Raw genomic sequence first — 18342 nt, 5'->3', positions numbered from 1 at the left:
TTTAATATTGATCAAATTTGTATACTTATTGATTCATATTGTAATATATTATGTATCATATAAGGTCACTTTATCCAATTCTAAATTATTTAATTTAGTGTAAAAATAAAATAATAATAAAAATTTACTATACATAAATAATTGCACTGAAAATTACGTTACTTGTGTTTTCAATCATACACATGGTATGTATGTGTGTGTGCCGCGTGAATGAAATAATACTTGGTATTATTTTTATGATTTATTAACAATTTTTTATCATAGTTTTAGTTTTACATATCTTAATTCGGATTATAATATATTATTTCACATTATAGTATGAATAAATTATATATAATATATAGATGGACTATATTTCAAAGTAGTGTTAAATAATAATAATAAACTACTACCTATGAAAATCAGATCACGCGCCCACCTAATCTTATATTTCCACTCATACACGTGATACGTGTGTGCACGTGTCGCGTATTATAGAAATATTTGATATTTTAATTATTATAACTTATCAAAAATATTTGAACACAATATTTTTTATATTTATTTATTCAAATTATATTATATTACTTTATGATTTAAAATAAAACAAACAAGTTAGATTAGACTATAAAGTAGCGCATACCTTTAGTGAATTGCAAACAACATTCCTACATATGTTGAATCGATGAAGAACATCAGGGACACATCAACCCAATTATAGAGAAGGAAATTTGACAGATAGACCATCATGTACCAATACACATTTCAAACCAAAATCACATCATGTACCAATAAATATTTCACACAAGAACTGATATGTATGGATGACACTACGTAAGTTGGAAAAAAACTCTACTTTTATGAATTGGGTACATAAAGAAATTTTGTGTCCACGGTTTTGTTATCTATGTCACTCTTATACTTTGCAAACATGGACCAAAAACACAAGTAAGTCGGTTTATAAATATTGTGCACAATCTTGTAAACTATTGAGTATCTACACTACTCATTTCGCAAAACCAAAATATTTCAATTATGGATAGTTTTCATCTATAATTAGGTAATTATATAGCTAAAGTACAACATATTCATCACCAAATAATGAATATCGCACACACCACAAAATCTCGAAAATTTAAAATTTATACTAAAACATGACCCGTGCCTCGCACGGGTTTTCATGCTAGTTTGAATAAAAACAACAACTTATTTGAATTAGAGATAATGTACAATCAAAATATTTGTTATTACCAGAATCATCAAGCCTACAAAAAAGATTGTAACACGATAAATAATCAATTTAGAGTCTAGATATTCACTGAACATAGACTATCTACAATGCTATTTTTTGTACATTTTTTAATGAAATAAATTAATGGGATAAAAAAGTCTATACCAGTGTACGAGGTAAGCAAACAACAAATTACGCTGCAATATCTCGTTGAACACAATCGATAATCTATTTATAGTCTAAATATTCATCGAACATAAACTATCTACAATGCTATTTTTTGCACATTTTTTTAATAAAATAAATTAATGGGATAAAAAAGTATATACAAGTGTACGAGTTAAGCATGCAACAAAAAATCCACTCAAAGGAGAAACTTCCGTTATTCCATTCTTGAACAATATATTTTAATTAAATTGACAGAGACTATACTTTATTTATTAATCTTTAAAAAAAAGAAATTTTAAAAACTTCATACGTTAAATTTCGATATATTACTAGGCCCGTGCCTCGCACGGGCTATAATGCTAGTTACCTATTAGTATCTAATTGTTTTGTGCTCTTTGTTACTTAAGTACTTGGCTGCATGAGGTTCTCCATACAGACTTTCTAAACCACTAGATTACCTAAAGTCTCTAAGTATCTTTGATATAAATTTAACTCGTTTGCCCGAGGTCTCTTGTTTGATTTGTTTGATTCGGAGTGCTCCCAACTTGTACAAACTACATATTTCGGTGAGGTATATGCACCTCAAATCAATTTTTATCTCTATTGATAGCCTATATTAGTACAGGCCCAATAACAGAGGCCCAGGACCCAATAAGAAGAGTCCAGGAAAGACTCAGCTTCAACCTTGGAGAGCCTAGGACGCGTGTCAATATCACCACCGTCCAGGTGCTCCGGATCCAGAACATTCCTACGGTCCGGATTCGATAGTACTTCGGTGAATCTCAGGCGCCCACACGCCCTATAGTCCAAAAGACACACCTACGGTCCAGATTACAGGGGACAAACCCCTAAACCCTAGTAGGAGACCTATAAAAGGCAGGACAAAATGAAGGTTACAGGTTACACTCTCTCTCACGTATACTTACATAGACACATGCGCATACACACCATAAAACACTTGCATAATTCCCATTTTGCCCCCTTTTCTCCTTCAAAACCCTCTCTCATTCTCACGCCAGAGGTGCCGCGGGGACTCCACCCCCCTCCGATTCTGTTTTGTAGGTTCCCACCCTATAGTTATACCGCACGCCGCCGTCATTCCTGCCAAAACGGAGCGTGAGTCCGGGCCCAGCAAGGAGAGTACCCGGGGTGAATTGGGATTATCAGCTATAGCTCCTGTTTGACAATCCTAGAATATATTATCTTTTTTCAGGCAGACCCATATCCAGATACTGAAGAAGAGAATCTTGAAGATTATTGTGAAGAAAATTAAGAGGATTGTAGTGTAGATCAATTGTCACATTTAGTCATTTTCAAGGTCTTAAAACAGAGTTGGAGCTGGTCAAGTTTCTACTTGCTCACTCCCCATCGCTAAAAACAATGTTCATCCACCGTGACTGGGACATGAAAAAGGAGGTGGCATTTAAAACTGCAGAGGAGATGCTGGAATTTTCTAGAGCTTCATCAAGAGCGCAGATCAGAAGCTTAAAACGCCCTTTTGATGCTGTTAATTACGGACCTTAGGTTGAGCGTTTCAAAATATATGATCACGTATAACTTCTTTTTTTGTATTTCGGGAGCAGCTGATTCTTCCGTTTTCTGGCGAAGGAATGGGAAGAACATAAAACAGAAATATATTAGAATTTATCAGGAACTTAAAATGTGATCAATGCTACACTTTGGTTTTAATTTTGTGTAAGTATAGAATCTACAAGCAAAAATGATGAATCACTCCTACATTCTTTTTTTTAGTACTATATAAGAGTTTCTTTATATGTGAATGTGATGCATAATTACAGAGAAACATCAAAACACCATTAGAAAGAATCTACTAATAACATCCACACAAAAATTGGAATAGTGATTACGATGTAAAATATAAACAAAGAACAACATTCATCTTTTGAAAGCTACTTAGTATCAGAAAATATAGAAATTCTTACAAGGTTTCAATAATACTGATTTCGAGTTTCTAGATTCAATATTCATCTATTCCCATATTTTTGACCCCCCACCCAAACAGATGATGACCTGATACTGGCTCAGTAATTTGCATGCCCGCGGTGTTTTGGAGTCATGGCTATTTAAGTATACCAGAAAAGCTCCACCGTCTCTTTCTTTTCGCTACTTCCCTAAATTCGTGTTTCATTCAGAACTATATACAGTGTACACATTCGTAGCTTATATATGCACATCGGCTTCAAAACTATCAGATTCATTGGTCCAGTCCGGCTGAACTAGGTTCCAGAAGGTCGGGTTTGGTGTTAATATTGGTTGCGGTATACTAATTTAAAAAGGAAATACTGTGGTATCAACTTAAACATCTTGAAAACAAAATATACCTGTATGACTAATCCATCCAAATTAAATATAATTACAAAAAGAAAGAAAAATAAAGAGAGAATTTAAGAACTGCATGACACTTTTAGGAACCAAAGATAGAAGATGAATGATGTTCTTTGTTTATATGTTTCACATTACACAAAACTGAAAGCTATTTACCATCAGAAAATATAGAAAAGATTGAAGATGCATGACACTTCTCATTACACAATACTGAGAGATAGAAAGATAGATTTCACCATGATTTCTTTATAAATGCATAATAAATATGTAAAACTTTAATCACCATATTTCAGCCGGCAAATAGTCCCAATTATTTTTCTCTATGACTTCGATCAAGGCCTCCTCTTCCAAACCACCAGCATAAAAAGGAAAATCCTTATTCCTCTTTTTAATTGAAGGAGATGTTGATCTTCTAACCACTGTTCCATCACGATCAAAAGCAATTATTCCAACAGATTCTCTAAAATGATCCAACAACTTCGCTATACTTGATCTTCTACTAAGAGGAGGATGCCTCAACCATGGTATAGTGGCAACAGATTGCTTACCATATGAAGATCCTTGTTTCTTCGGGATGTAAATCACTTGAAATGCATCATTTGTTCCCTTTGTTTCGAGATACCTTGATCTTAGCCTCGGCAAAAACTTGGCACTGCCCCAATCACCATCAACAATGTTAACGGAGGAATCTGGTAACAACAAAGATTGAGGTTTCTCGCCGGAATTAAGATCTATGACAATGGTTCTTTACTGGAAAATTGAGTAGTGTGTGGTGGTTTGTGGTTGTTTTAGGCTGAGATTGATCGGTGTAAGTGGTGGCTCTCTTATCAGCTCTCAACTTCTTACTCCCTCAATGTGCCTACATACCCTTTATATAGGGATCAAGCCTGACTTAGTTCTTATGGAACAAGAAATCTAATGGGCTTAGACTTCTTATTCCTAGGGCCCGGTAGAAGCTCATCCATAGTCCGTCTTCCGCTAGCTTTAGGAATGTCCAACTATGAGGCCCAACCGCGAAGGTCCAAGGCTCATCCGTAATCGTAGGACTTCACAGATAGTGCATCTCCCTGCGCAATGATAACATTCCTCTACAGCTATCTCCCTTGATTTATGGACGCATGTATAGCCACGGTTCACCCCAAGTGTCAGACGCATCCCTGTCCCCCGAATGAGGATAACCCACCAGATAACAAGACTGGTGATCCCAAGCTCTTGGGTGCAAAGTGCAGGATGACTCCAAAGTTCACCAACGAGGACACCCGTTGAATACAAGAACAGAGTTCCCAAAGCACACACCAATGTTAACCCCACATCCCCAATGAGGACACCCATTGAATACAGGAGGAGGCCTTCAATCATCAGGCATACCCCTGAAAGCCTTCAAGCTTTTCACGGACATCCCCCTCCTTGACCGTCTCAAGGAGGGAATTCTTCAAAGAGTACCTGTAACAAATACGTTAGTAAAAACAATCTCCATTACTCCTCTCCACGCAAGCTTTGTCCTGAAGTCACCAATAAAAGCGTATTGATCAAACACATGACGTGTCCTAAGACCCTGGGCGCGTCCTCACCTTTATAAAACCAGCATTGTTTCTTCAACAACCATTTCTTACCGCATGCCACAACGACAAGACGCGTCCTGATAGGGACGGGCGCGTCCTCCAGCTCCCATTGCCAAAAGACCATATTTGCCAAGTACTTTCACCACGGTTGATGCGTCCAGAATGCTTGGACGCGTTCTTCCCTAATCATGCACTCCCAAACTTCTCTATTATCAGACCATAAAACATCTCTTCAAATGTAGGTACGTCCTCTGTGCCTGGGCGCGCCTGCACCTTCTATAATGCAATACCGGGTTTGACCGTACTTAATCCGTATTTGACACGAGTCAATTCAATGCCAAATTTTGGGTATAACAACTACCCTCAAATTCCATTCGCAGTTGATAACAAAATTGGAATTTTTATTCAAAGACCACAAACAAAAATTTGCATGCGCCCATGAGGACGCGTCCTATTTCCTGGACACGTCAACCCTTCAGTCATTTAAGATCGACCATTGCATAATAGCTGTCTTGTACACATCATCCATCTTTTTCTATAAATATCTTCCCCCTTCCACAATGTTATTTTACCTTTTCTCTCTCTCCAAAAACCGCAATTACCGCCGCTGCAAGAAGCTAAATCCGAAAATCTAACGAATCCACCGGCCATTTCCCGATTTTTTTAGCTTAATCCAACCCCAACTTACGAGGTACGTGAATCTTCTTTTATTTCTTCATTTGGTTGAGTAAATCGGATTTAATGAGCAAAAAACCGTTCATATTCCTCATGCTCTCATGAACCGTTCTTCACTTTTGTCGTGTATGTATGTATGTATATATAACAAATCTCCATATTCTACTCTTTTGATTCTTTAGTTACATGTTTTTAGGGTTTTATTATATTTTCCCCAAATTGCTAATAGTCGGTTAGAATTCCCACGTATTTCACTAATTTAGGACCAGTCATCCTCAAAGGGAGCGTCTCGTTTAAGACGTGTTTAAGTTGTTTTAACCAAAGGTCATATAGAGGCGGTGCCTTACTAGGACGCGTCATCGTAGTACATCTCCTGCGATAGATTCTTAGGACGCGTCCTCGTACGTTTCCGGTATCTTCCCTTTTTCCTCTTCTATTTTTTTTATGTGGACGCGTCCTCAAGTTTTTCTTCCTTATTTTGCAGCTAGAGGACGCGTCTTCTTCGTCGCCTTTCCATTCATTCAAATTTCTCAACAAACGCCTTGGGATTTACTCCCCACACTTGATCTCTTTCAAACCCGATTTCACTGAATTTCACAGGACGAGTTCCTTTCTTAAAGCAGAAAGACGCGTCCTCGAGTCTCTCAAATCAAAGACTTCTATAATGTCTGATTCCAGTTCCGATTCTATGGATCACGTCCCCATAAGTTCTAGAATGAAAAAGAAAGGATTCAAACAAAAAAGAACTCCAATTCTCAATGCTAGGGCTGCTATCGAAGATTGGACGGATGATGAAATTGTACCCACCACCCGCCAATAGCCTCTACGCATGATTACTTCATATGAAGACGCATCCCCAACTCAGGATGCGTCAGCTTCTCAGGATGCAGCTTCTTCACAGGACGTGGCTCCTTCTCAGGACGCGTCCCCTTTCAGTGTAAGTGAGTTTGAAAAGAGGATTCCTGATCCTGAAAAATATCCTGTGTCTCCTCAAAAATCCGATCCACCTCTCGAACACTGGGAACCCTCATATGTTGAAGTGGATTGTGACTGGAAAAAGCTTGGTGCTCTAACTGAGGCAGAGAAAAATGCCCGGAGGAAAAAAGAAAGTAAGCTAGCTTGTGTAGCACATCCCGGAGAAGGAGGACGCGCCCACAAAGCGCCAAAAGACACTGCCAGATGATCAATCTTTTGTTCTCCGATATCTGGGCGCGTCCTCAGCCGGCCACTTTACTGAAGATGAAGTCCGAGGCTGGACGTTCAGGACCGAGGAACAAACAGAAGAGGCCATGGTGAGGGCTGCAGCTGAGCTTCATTTGCACGCCAGACAAAGTGCCAACATGGCTGCTAAACTCAGGGCGCGTCTTGCTACCACTGACAATGCAAAGAGCCAGGCTGAAGACAAGATCAAATCCTTAGAGAAGTACATCAATTTGCTTGCCCAAGAAAAAGACGCTGAGATCAGGCGCCTGCAGGAGGACAAGACGCGTCTTGAGGCGGAGAAAGCTGTTTTGGAAGGTAATGTCTCCTCTATGGAAAAAATGATGGAGAGTGTCATCACACTAAATTCCACCATGCAGCTAGAGCTTGACACTCTAAACGATGACAGACTGCATGGGTGGAAAGAGGAGAAAAAGCTAGTCTATCAAAATGGCTTCGCAGCTGGGTTCGAGGAATGGTGCTCTGGGTTTATTGTAAATGACCCAGAGTATTCTTTCTCCAAGTTTGACGAGGACACCCAGAAATGGGTAAGTGATTTTAGAACCAGAGCTGCAGATTCCATCAAAAGCAAGAGGATTTTTCTAGGCTTGGAGGAAGGTGACGCGTCCCCGACGCCTTCTCCACTTAACGTTCAACCCCCTCCATCTGACAACCAAGACAAGCCACATGACGCGCCCCCTATCTAGGACGCGTCTTCCTTTTATTCATATAACTTCTATCAGAACTATCCTAAGGGTACGGGCCCCTTTAAGCCTTGCAACTTGTAATGATTATCTCCGAACTCCTTTTTGCTTGCACTTTTTATGATATTTCTCTTTTATTACTTTTATGCATATCATTTGATTTTCTTAACTTTGCTTTGTCATAGATAAGGGTGCGCCCTACTATTAGGACGCGTCACCTTTGGAATCTTGTTGTGTTTTTACCATCATCTGTTAAGTAGATGTCCTTGAAGGGCGCGTCCTCTTTAATTGGGCGCGTCCTTAGATCATCCAGATAGGATATTTTTAATAATTATGATATCATGCTACACTTGTACTTTTTAGAAAAGGCATAAAGCATGAGGGGCGCGTCCTACTATCTTGACGTGTCTACCCTTTATTTTAAAGATATATTTAATCCCTCAGTCTGGACGCGTCCTTAGTAATGACGTGTCTTCCCTTTTAGTTAGGTTTTGTCAAAATTAAATAAACTTAAAACTGAAAGAGCATCAACCAAGATAACTTGGGCGCGTCCTCGGAAATAGTACGCATCTTAGTTCCATCTTTTCTTGAGTTTTGTTGTTCCTTTTGACAGCCACTGCTTCAATTAACATCTATATAGAACTATTACCCAGGGCGCGCCCTATGGCTAGGACGCGTCATGCAACTAATCAAATTAACAAGCCAATAACTTTTGGAATTTTTCAAAGTTTTCATTAATAATGCGCTTTGGTGTCAGAAGTGCACCAGTCCCGCGGCTACTATGCTCTGTGGGGAATTTATTCAAAAAAATGATCCTTCAACTAGTTCTAAGGTAGGTAGTACATGCACTACACCCTAGGCTAGGAGGAATTTATTTAATTCTAATCTATAATCTGGGCATAACCCTCAGTATATAACAAAAGAGGTACATAAGGGGCCAAAGCTACGCCTTACTGATAATACTTTTGGAGATGTTCCGCGTTCCACGCTCGCGGAACCAGCTTCCCTTCCATATCCTCAAGGTGATAAGTCCCTTTCCATAAGATGGCCTTTATCTTGTATGGTCCTTCCCAATTAGCTCCAAACACTCCATGTTGGGGGTTCTTCGTGTTGGGCATCACCTTCCTAAGCACCAAATCTCTCACCTTCAGCAGTTGTCCCTTTACCTTCTTGTTATGATACCTTTCAGCACGTTGCTGATACGCTGCAAGCCTCAGCTGAGAATTTTCCCTTGTTTCTTCCAAGAGATCCAAATGAAGCCTTTGATTAACCTTGCATCCTCCTCCGTGTAACGATCTCTGCGAAGCGATCCCGAACCAACTTCCACGGGGACCATAGCTTCATAGCCGTAAGTAAGCATAAACGGAGTTTCTCCCGTAGTAGATCGTGGAGTAGTAATGTAGGACCACATCACTTTTGGGGGTTCTTCAGGCCAATTTCCTTTGCGCTCTTCCAGCTTGGCTTTGAGGGTATACTTTATTATTTTATTCATAGCTTCTGTCTGCCCATTGTTTTGAGGATGATAGACCGCTGTAAACTCCTTCTTAATTTTCAAATCCTCACACAGTTGTCGCAACTCCTTGTAGTCAAATTGTTTTCTGTTGTCAGATACAAGCTTGTAAGGAATTCCAAATCTGCACACGATGGAGTTGAAGACAAAATATCTGATTTTCTTTGCGGTTATAGTAGCCAATGGCATAGCCTCTGCCCACTTAGTAAAATAATCAACCGCGACTACCGCATACTTGACATCTCCTTTAGCCTTGGGGAGCTCGCCAATAAGATCTATTCCCCACATGGCAAATAGCCACGGGCTTACCATAGATGTTAAGAGCGTCGCTGTCATAAATGAGTAGTTTGTAAAGCGTTGGCAGCGATCGCATGCTCTGACAAAATTCACCGCATCTTCTCTCATCATAGGCCAATAATATCCTTGGCGCAAAACTTTCATCACTAACGAGTTACCCCCGAGTGATTACCACAAATTCCTTCATGCACCTCCCTCAAGATGTAATTTCCTTCTTCTTCATCAACACATCTGAGCAGTGGTTGATTAAAGCCTCTATTATACAGAACTTCATCGTACACCACATACTTCGCAGCCTGGTAGCGGAGTCGACGAGCCTTGAACTTATCCTCGGGGTGTGTTCCCTTGTGAATGTAGGCAAGAAGGGGCGTCATCCATGTTTCCTTGGGAGCCTCATCTACTTGCATCGCCTCTATATCTGGGATGCTATGAATTTCCTGAATCTCTAAAAGTATGGATCCCAGTAATACAACTTCCTGCTGTGACCCCATTTTGTCCAGGGCATCCGCATTGCTGTTCTTCTCCCGCGGTACACATTCCAGCCTAACTTCTCTGAACTTTTCAATCAGGCGTTGCGTGCATCTCAAATACAATTATGTCCGCGGTCCTCGAGCTTAAAACCCCCCATTCACCTGATTTACCACCAGCTCTGAGTCACTCCTCGCAATTAGGTTCCGTACTCCCATTTCTAAAGCGATCTTTAGGCCATTAATCAATGCTTCATACTCCACATCATTATTTGTTGCATAAAATTTGAAGTGAATTGCGCTCATCAGGTGATGGCCTTCTGGAGACACGAGTACTATACCCGCACCTGCTCCCCCATTGTTAACTGCCCTATCCATATGCAAGATCCACCAGGGATGTGGAAATTCCTCCAAAGACTCCCCTGCATGAGGGGGACACAACATCACCAAAGCTCTGTCATCAACTGCAGAGTCAAATTCCAACAAGAAATCGGCTAAGGCTTGTCCTTTAATTGACATTCGAGGCATATATTCCAAATCAAACTGTCCCAACTCCACAGCCCACTTCAGCATTCTCCCCGATGATTCTGGTTTGTGAAGGACTTGCCGTAACTGGTATGCCGTACGGACTTCAATTCTATGGGCCTGTAAGTATGGTCGTAATTTTCTTGATGCAAGGATCAGGGCATAAACCAGTTTCTCCATGCTGGTGTAGCGAGTATCAGCATCGTGTAACCGATTGCTCACATAATACACCAGTGACTACTGTCCGTCTTCCTCTCTTATCAGAACATCGATAATTGAATACTCAGATACCGTAAGGTACAATATTAGAGATTATCTATCTAACGGTTTTGACAACATGGGAGGGTTTCTCAGTTGCTCCTTGATCTTTCTGAAAGCCTCTTCGCATTCTGGTGTCCATACGAAGTCTTTCCGTGCCAACTTAATCGCCTTAAACAACTCCCTGCATCTGTCAGAATGTTTGGAAACAAATCGATTCAGCGCGGAAATCCTCTCAGTTAAAATTTGCACTTATTTTACATTGGCGGGTGATTTCATATCCAACAATGCCTTAATTTTTGCGGGATTGGCCTCGATTCCCCGATGGTTGACGATGAACCCGAGAAACTTACCCGACTCCACGCCGAATACACACTTTTGTGGGTTCAACTTCATGCGAAACCTCCTTAGAATGTTAAATATTTCCATCAAGTGTTCGATATGGTTTCTTGAAGATTCCTCTATCCTTATTTACCTCAAAGATATGATCAATGGATGCTGCCAGTGGAGTGTAGTTGCTTACTCTCCTTTCATAGTTTGATGGTGGGCTTCATTCTCTCCGCGTGTTTACGGCGTTCACCCTATTAGGGCTTCTGGCATTCCGTCGATAATCCGGGCTTACAGATCTGTCTCTCCTCTTGGCTCGCCCCTTGGAGTTGTGGGTGTTATCATTCTTTTCTGTTTCTACAAGCGACTGTTCAATTGCTTTAAACGATTCCGCCTGCGCAAGTACATCGGCTAATGACACAGGGTCCTTCCCCTGAAGGTGCTTCCAGAAATCTGTTCCCACATACAGACCAGCTATAAGAAGTATTTTCAGTGTTTCATCAGTTGTGCCCCTCACCAAAGTAGATCCCGCATTGAACCTTTTAAAGTATGAGGTCAAGCTTTCCCCCTCTTTTTGTTTCACATTGGCCAGCGTGGTAACTGGCGGTGTATACTTCACTGTAGCTTGAAACTGAGTTAGAAACAAGGTTTTCATCTATTCCTAGGATGTGATCACATCTGGACCAAGTTTCTGGAACCACTGCTGAGCGCCTTCTCTATAGGTGGCCGCCAGGAGACGGCATCGAGCCAAATCAGGTACTTCATATACATCCATCTCAATGTTGAAACGCCCCATAAATTCCACAGGGTCAGAGTTCCCATGAAAACGCAAGTCATTGGTTGTGTTCTTGTATCCTGCCGGCAATTGCGCCTCCCTCACAACAGCAGCAAAAGGAAAAGGAGCTTGCGCAGTCGCCGTTACTCTTCTTCCTTCAAGATGGTTGAGCAACCTCTTAAGATCGTTCACATTAAACGTCCCTACTCCAGGAATGGTTTGAACATTAGGCTATTGGGGTTGCTCCGCGACTTATTGCGGTTCCCCTTGATTACCCCCCGGGTGTAGCGGTGGATCTCGCCACCCCTCGCCCTGAGGCTGCGTTGCGGTATGTTACCTTTCTTGAATTCGCACGCCGTCCCGGCCATGAGGACGCGTCCCGGAACCATTTCCCGTAGCACTGTGGGAAGCTACATGAACAACGACATGAGCTTCTTCAGTGGAGAGTGTGCCATCTCTCCTGCCATTGTAGGGTACCCTTCCATGTTGGTATTCCATCCTTCCTCGCCCATTCCTTTGATAGCCTCGGTAATAATTTCCGAACCTTTCTCGCAGAGGGGCACGCTCGTGTTTGCGGTGCCGCACCCTATCATCCCTTTGGTATATAGGGGGCACACGCGCTGTGTCTCGGGGCCTCGCTTCTCCAGCGTTTCCTTCCTTTTGCCATTCTACCAGCAGCATTCTCAGATCGTCATCCTTCAACCTTATTCCGAGCCTTCTTTTTAAGGTTTGAAAAGTCTCTTCCTTCCTCATCTTGATTCTGAGTATTTTCCGCGCGACGACGCTCGTCCATCGTATGCCCAGACCTATGGGGTGTGACACAACCTGATTGACAAGACGAGGCCTTTCTCCGCCTTCCATGTCCTCATCAACAAGCTCCACAATAGGTTCTATATCATCAGAATATTCCAAGCGCCGTGGAGTGATTCGCGGGTTTTCTCCGCTGGCCCGAGCATCTCCTTCAACTACGCGAGCCTTCCTCATGGCGTGGCCGCGACGAGGAAACGACGACCTCTCCTTGTCCTGCGACGCTCCACCGTATTCAGCCTTAAGTGAAAATGATTAAGAGTATCCCCATGCAGTACAACTGCTCCAAGATATCAGCATTGCTAATGAGAACTGGAGGTGTCCCTCCCACATCCGGAGCTCTCGGTGGATCTGCCATGTTTCCGGGCACGTAGGGTTCGTGACGAGCGTAGCCTCCCTCGCCTTCTCCTTCTGATCTGCTGTCACTTCCATCATAAGAACTTCCATCATGATTGTAAGACATCTTTCCTCCCAAGATTACGATCTTAATTAGCACCCCTCCTTTTAGCGCCAATTTTTCGGCGAAGAACCACCGTCATAGATCTTAGTTCCGGCGAGAAACCTCAATCTTTGTTGTTACCAGATTCCTCCGTCAACAAACAATTAATATGATTCTCTTCCCCACGAGTTAAGACAACTTAACCTGTAAAGTTGAACATAAAAGTCAATAAGCGAAATGGTCTAAAGACTTTTAAGCACTAGACGAGAGTTGCCATAACCAAGCACAAAAATGTCAGAGAACTCACTTCTGGCCCATTCTTTTGTGTGAAAGAAGTATTTGGATCCCAGAACATATCCAGCCTCAGTTTCTTTATATAGTTGGCCTCCGCCTTGGCAATTCTCATGCGAGTGAATAGATATGCTCTAGTACCAAATTTGTGCAGGATGTCAACACCATACAGCTCATAATATTTTCCTTGCGGTCCAATAATAACAAGCCTAGGATCTGGCCCCGGACCATCCAAATCCAGGGGATAACTAAAAACCCGCTTTAAATACTTGCACCTTGGGTCTTTAAATGGGAGTGCCAGCCAAGGCATTTTGCTGGATGTCTTCCAGAATGATTCTTCAGTTGCATATTGGCTAGTATCAATTGAATCATGGACGTAAACAAGCACAATCTCAAAGTTTTTCTTTTTAGCCAACAGTTCCTTGTATGCCGTCTGAATTTCTGTGGTAAGATCGGTGGGAGATTCCTCTTCGTAAAATACAAGGCCACGACCTTATCTTCGAGATCATGAACATGTATCTCCTGTAGGTAGAAAGTAATCAGGAATCACATACAACAATCAAAATTTAAAAGAGGGTGCAGAGGGAATACACATCACTTTTTATAGATAAACTCTTAAAAAAATGAATGTCACATAGTCCTACTCTCGACAACATAAAAATACAAAACTTATACCTGATTCTGTTTGTTAATGACGTAGTTAAATTGAGGAAAATTCAGGAGTTTTGTAATGGAAGGGTGGTTGAGTGCTTCTTCGTCTTGATATCTAAGGCATTTTATTCTTTTGTCACTGAAAGCATAAGCCCGAGCTCAAGTTTGCAAAACAACACCAGTAGGATCGATGACAACTGACAAGGTCTGAAAATCTCCTACAACACTAGAGACGGGAAGTCTTAATTTCTTTTCCAAAGAGTTGCGAGAAGTGACATCTGAGAAGGGGATGGCAAGCCATGACAGAAAACAGAGTTTCAAAATATTGTTCAAGAAAGGATTGGTCAAGAGCAGAATGGAGTTGTTCTTGTGAAGTCAAGGAGTGAGTATAATCAGGCGTAAACCCAACGAAAACAACCTCGAAACCACCTTTAGGGTGGATAGCATTGTAGATATCCACCAAGGAATCAACATCTAGCCTTAAAATAGGATCCCATGGAGCGAGTGGGACAAAATGTAAGACAACAACCTTGCCTCTTAGCCTGGACCTACAGAAAACAAACATAGTGCAGATAATTAATAAGCACAATATAATAGCAAGTATTAAGGGAAGAAACCCCGTTCAAAATTTTGCATAAAGTAACGAGCGATGAAAGGGGTCCCCCATATTCACATAAATAACACTAAAATATTAAGAGAATGCGGATAGTAGTATAATACCGGACAATGTCGGTTATGTGACGAGATAATCTTTGTGTTTCGTAAAGAGAAGTTGTGATAAATTAACAATATCTCCATTTTTAAGTTTCAGATTCTTCTTCTTCTTCTCAGAAGATACCTCCTCCTCATAATTATTCTTTTTTGCTAAGCTAAAATCTGGCAAATCATCATCGTTATTGTTCCCTAGATTTGTTCTGAGATGACCCGAACACACTCCTAATCTTAAATCTCTCTCCATCCCTAGCCCAGGGTTTCACGAGATTTTTATATAAATTCTAATTACATACTTTCAGTCTATTTATAGAATGTAATAATCCCCGATTAAAATTCTAAATTTCATAAAAAATTCCATATATAAATATATATTATAAATCTAGACTTGTTTCGATGTAACTTGGAGTTCTTTGATTATAAAATAGTTATATTTTTTGGTTTAATATATTTTAAATTGGACAAATGAAATTGAAGTTCCATGATGATATTTGTAGTTTCTATAAAATTATTACAGTATAACTTATAGCAGTAACTTAATTTCAAGGAAGTTTAAGTTCCCATATAATTATAAAATTGATGAAATAAACGAGGTCCTAAAAATATAATATGGATCTTTATTTTTAAAATGATTTCATATTTAATAGATTAAAAATATTAAACTTTTATACAATTTTTTTAATTTAAACTCAATCCTAGGTCGATAAGAAATTGTTCACATTGTTCACTTAGTGCCCGTTTAGCAAATCTTAAACTAAGTAACTTACGACTTAAAATGAATAAATGACTTATAAGTGTTAAGTAGATAAATATTTATAAGTTATATAAGTGTTTGGATAATTTTACTTAAAATACAGATTTTTTTATTTAAATAATTTATAATAAATAATGTTTAAATACAATTAACTTAGTTTGTGGATTTAAAATTAAAAAACATTTAAAAACATATATTTTAAAATTTAAAATTAATAAAAAAGTGAAAAAATTAAAATAAGTTGAGAAAAAGTACATCGTTACTAACATTCAACTTATCAGCTTATAAGTTGTAAATTCAACTTATAAGTTGGGTCGACAAACACTAATCGATAAGTACTTACGGGCTTATAAGTGAATAAGTTATTTTTTAAGTAACTGCCTGGCTTGTGCGGAGCTTATGGGAGTTTTAACGTAAAAATATATGGATGTTTCCAACATCGGGTGATGGACAGAAATAGACTTGTTTCAAATCAAAATAACAATAATATCCGGGTCTTGCCGAGGTGGCCAATTTTGGCCGGTGAATTACGCATTCACTAATAGGGTAGCCAGCATACGCATGTACCAATCATGTAATCAGTTTATATTTTTTGAAAAATAATAATCTAAAATTGGATACGCATAGCTGAAGGGAATATAGCATTTTAATGGAATATAATAAACATTCACTATATACGTATCCTAGTTTAATAAGCATTTTTCAGATGCCTAACAGTCTTTTATACATCGAATGACTACTCCTCCTGAATTATGCACATTTTTTTGGAAAGAGAATGTACAGGCACCCATGTGCATGCGTGATGTCACTGCAACATAGTTTTTTGTGTATTAATAGTATATGGGGACTTCAACTGTTCAACATGTTACATCTTACTCCATATTCAGAATACACATTCCATGGCTATGTATTAGAACGGCCAAAGTTGGCCAAATATTTAGAAAGGGCTATTTTGGTTTATGTTACGCCCAGATTCGTTCGGGAGCTTGAACAGGCTTCGGCTGCCTGGAAGATGGCTTCGGCTTATACCTGAAAATGAAGAAAATGCGAGGGTTTGTACCCCCGATTCACCTCCGGGGTGAGAATCAGAATCTGGTTGTAGGGGTAGGGTAATAATACAAGAATAACAGAGTGTTTACGAGAATGTGTGTACATTTTATCTTACTTCACAAGGGTTTTTATACCCAATTCTGCCTTGCATGTCCAGCCGTTACAAATCATTAAGGAGGGAGTGAAAAGGGGGCGTTATGTCCCTTGTTCTTTCCAACGGTCTGCGAGTAGTGGGCCTTGGCCTGGGCTTCCGTGGGCCTTTGTCTCGCGGGCCTGAGGGTCCTTCGGCCCAGTAGCTTAACCGCATATTGGGCCTTTGTTCGGTGGGCCCTGTTTGGCCTATAACAAACATGTCCCTGTCCTTCGGCTGGGCCTTCGGGCCGGCCGACGGACACCGGTCTCGGTCCATATTGGGGGGAAGGAACCCTAGGGCGACCGCTTCGGTTCCGCCTCAATCTTCGGTCGTACACGTGGCGCGCTTGTGGGAACTTGCAGGGTATTAACTCGACAGCTGTTGGCACGTCTTTCCATGGCTCAATCTTAGCCGTTGAATCTCAAACGTTCCGATCTGGGTCGTTTATTTTAAAAACCCCCAAACGTCGCCTTTACAAATTCATTTTAGGCGCCTATATAAGCCCATCTGTGTATTTCCTTTTCTTGTCATCATTTTCACTTTCTCCACACGCAGCAACAAACTGCGGCGAGTTTCTCAATCACGGGCAACAACAACTCCGTCTTCCCAGATTATCCCCTCTCAATCCAAGAACACATTCAAATCAGTAAGTTTCTTTTCTTGCTTTTCAATTTCCTGGTATATTTGCATGCAAGTTTCTGTATTTTATGATATTTGCATGTGCGCTCAAGGGTTTTTGTCTGGGTTCTGAGTTTAGGGGACTTTTCTGGGTTTTATGCGTGTGTTGTTGTGCTTTTTGAAGTTTTTAACCTTTTGGGCATTTCTGGGTAGGAAATAGAAGTTTTTCTGGGTTCCCCTATGGGTTTAAAGATGTCATGCGAGGTGTTTTTTGGCCAAGAACGCTCTTCGGGGGGTTCTTGGCCTAAGAACATCCTTCGGGAGCCGACCCGGGGGCTGATGGGCGGTTCGGAGTTTAAAGATGGCAGGCGAAGGGTTTTCTGGGGGCGAGTACATCCTTCGGGAGACTTGCCCTTTAGAACAGTCTTTGGGAGCCGACTCCGGATCTTTTTCCTGTTCGCTCGATTCTGGGACATGTACTCGGCCTTATAATGTTTTTTTATTTTCCCTTTGTCGTGTCCCGAGTACATGGACTAACGTCACTCTGTTTCCGAATACAGGGAGATGGACCGAGCGAACCGCCCCCCAGAGACTTGGGATCCGAGGTCGGGCACCTTGGTGGGAACCTCTTCTATCCGCCCCAAGAGAACGGGTCGGGATTTTTACGGTTCGGTGGCGAATTACCCAGCGGCGAATAACCGGTCGAAGTTGACTAAGGAGAGAATAGTCCAGATGTATTCGGACTTCTTCGTCCCTCGTAATTTCTTTTGGCTTTACGCCCCCAAGGAGCACGAGAGGATTTATGAAACGCCTGGAGTGCCCGAAGGGTTTGGAGGCTGTGTCGTCAGGATCTCGGAGGCGGCC

The 18342-nt window shown here is 40.9% G+C and overlaps 1 protein-coding gene across 1 annotated transcript; it reads right to left on the bottom strand.

The window, feature by feature from the left end:
• Nucleotides 1-9818: 9818 nt before the first annotated feature.
• Nucleotides 9819-10844, bottom strand: LOC141680303 (uncharacterized). Its single transcript, XM_074486567.1, has 2 exons — nucleotides 10305-10844; nucleotides 9819-10229 (listed from the first exon to the last, which is right to left on the bottom strand). The coding sequence occupies exons 1-2, from the start codon at nucleotides 10842-10844 to the stop codon at nucleotides 9819-9821; spliced, it is 951 nt and encodes a 316-aa protein (XP_074342668.1).
• Nucleotides 10845-18342: the final 7498 nt, after the last annotated feature.

The sequence above is a fragment of the Apium graveolens genome, chromosome 8 (genome assembly GCF_009905375.1).
Source record: "Apium graveolens cultivar Ventura chromosome 8, ASM990537v1, whole genome shotgun sequence".
Lineage (NCBI taxonomy): Eukaryota > Viridiplantae > Streptophyta > Magnoliopsida > Apiales > Apiaceae > Apium > Apium graveolens.
The sequence above is the reverse complement of the archived record's forward strand: the minus strand, read 5'-3'. Positions and strand labels throughout refer to the sequence as shown.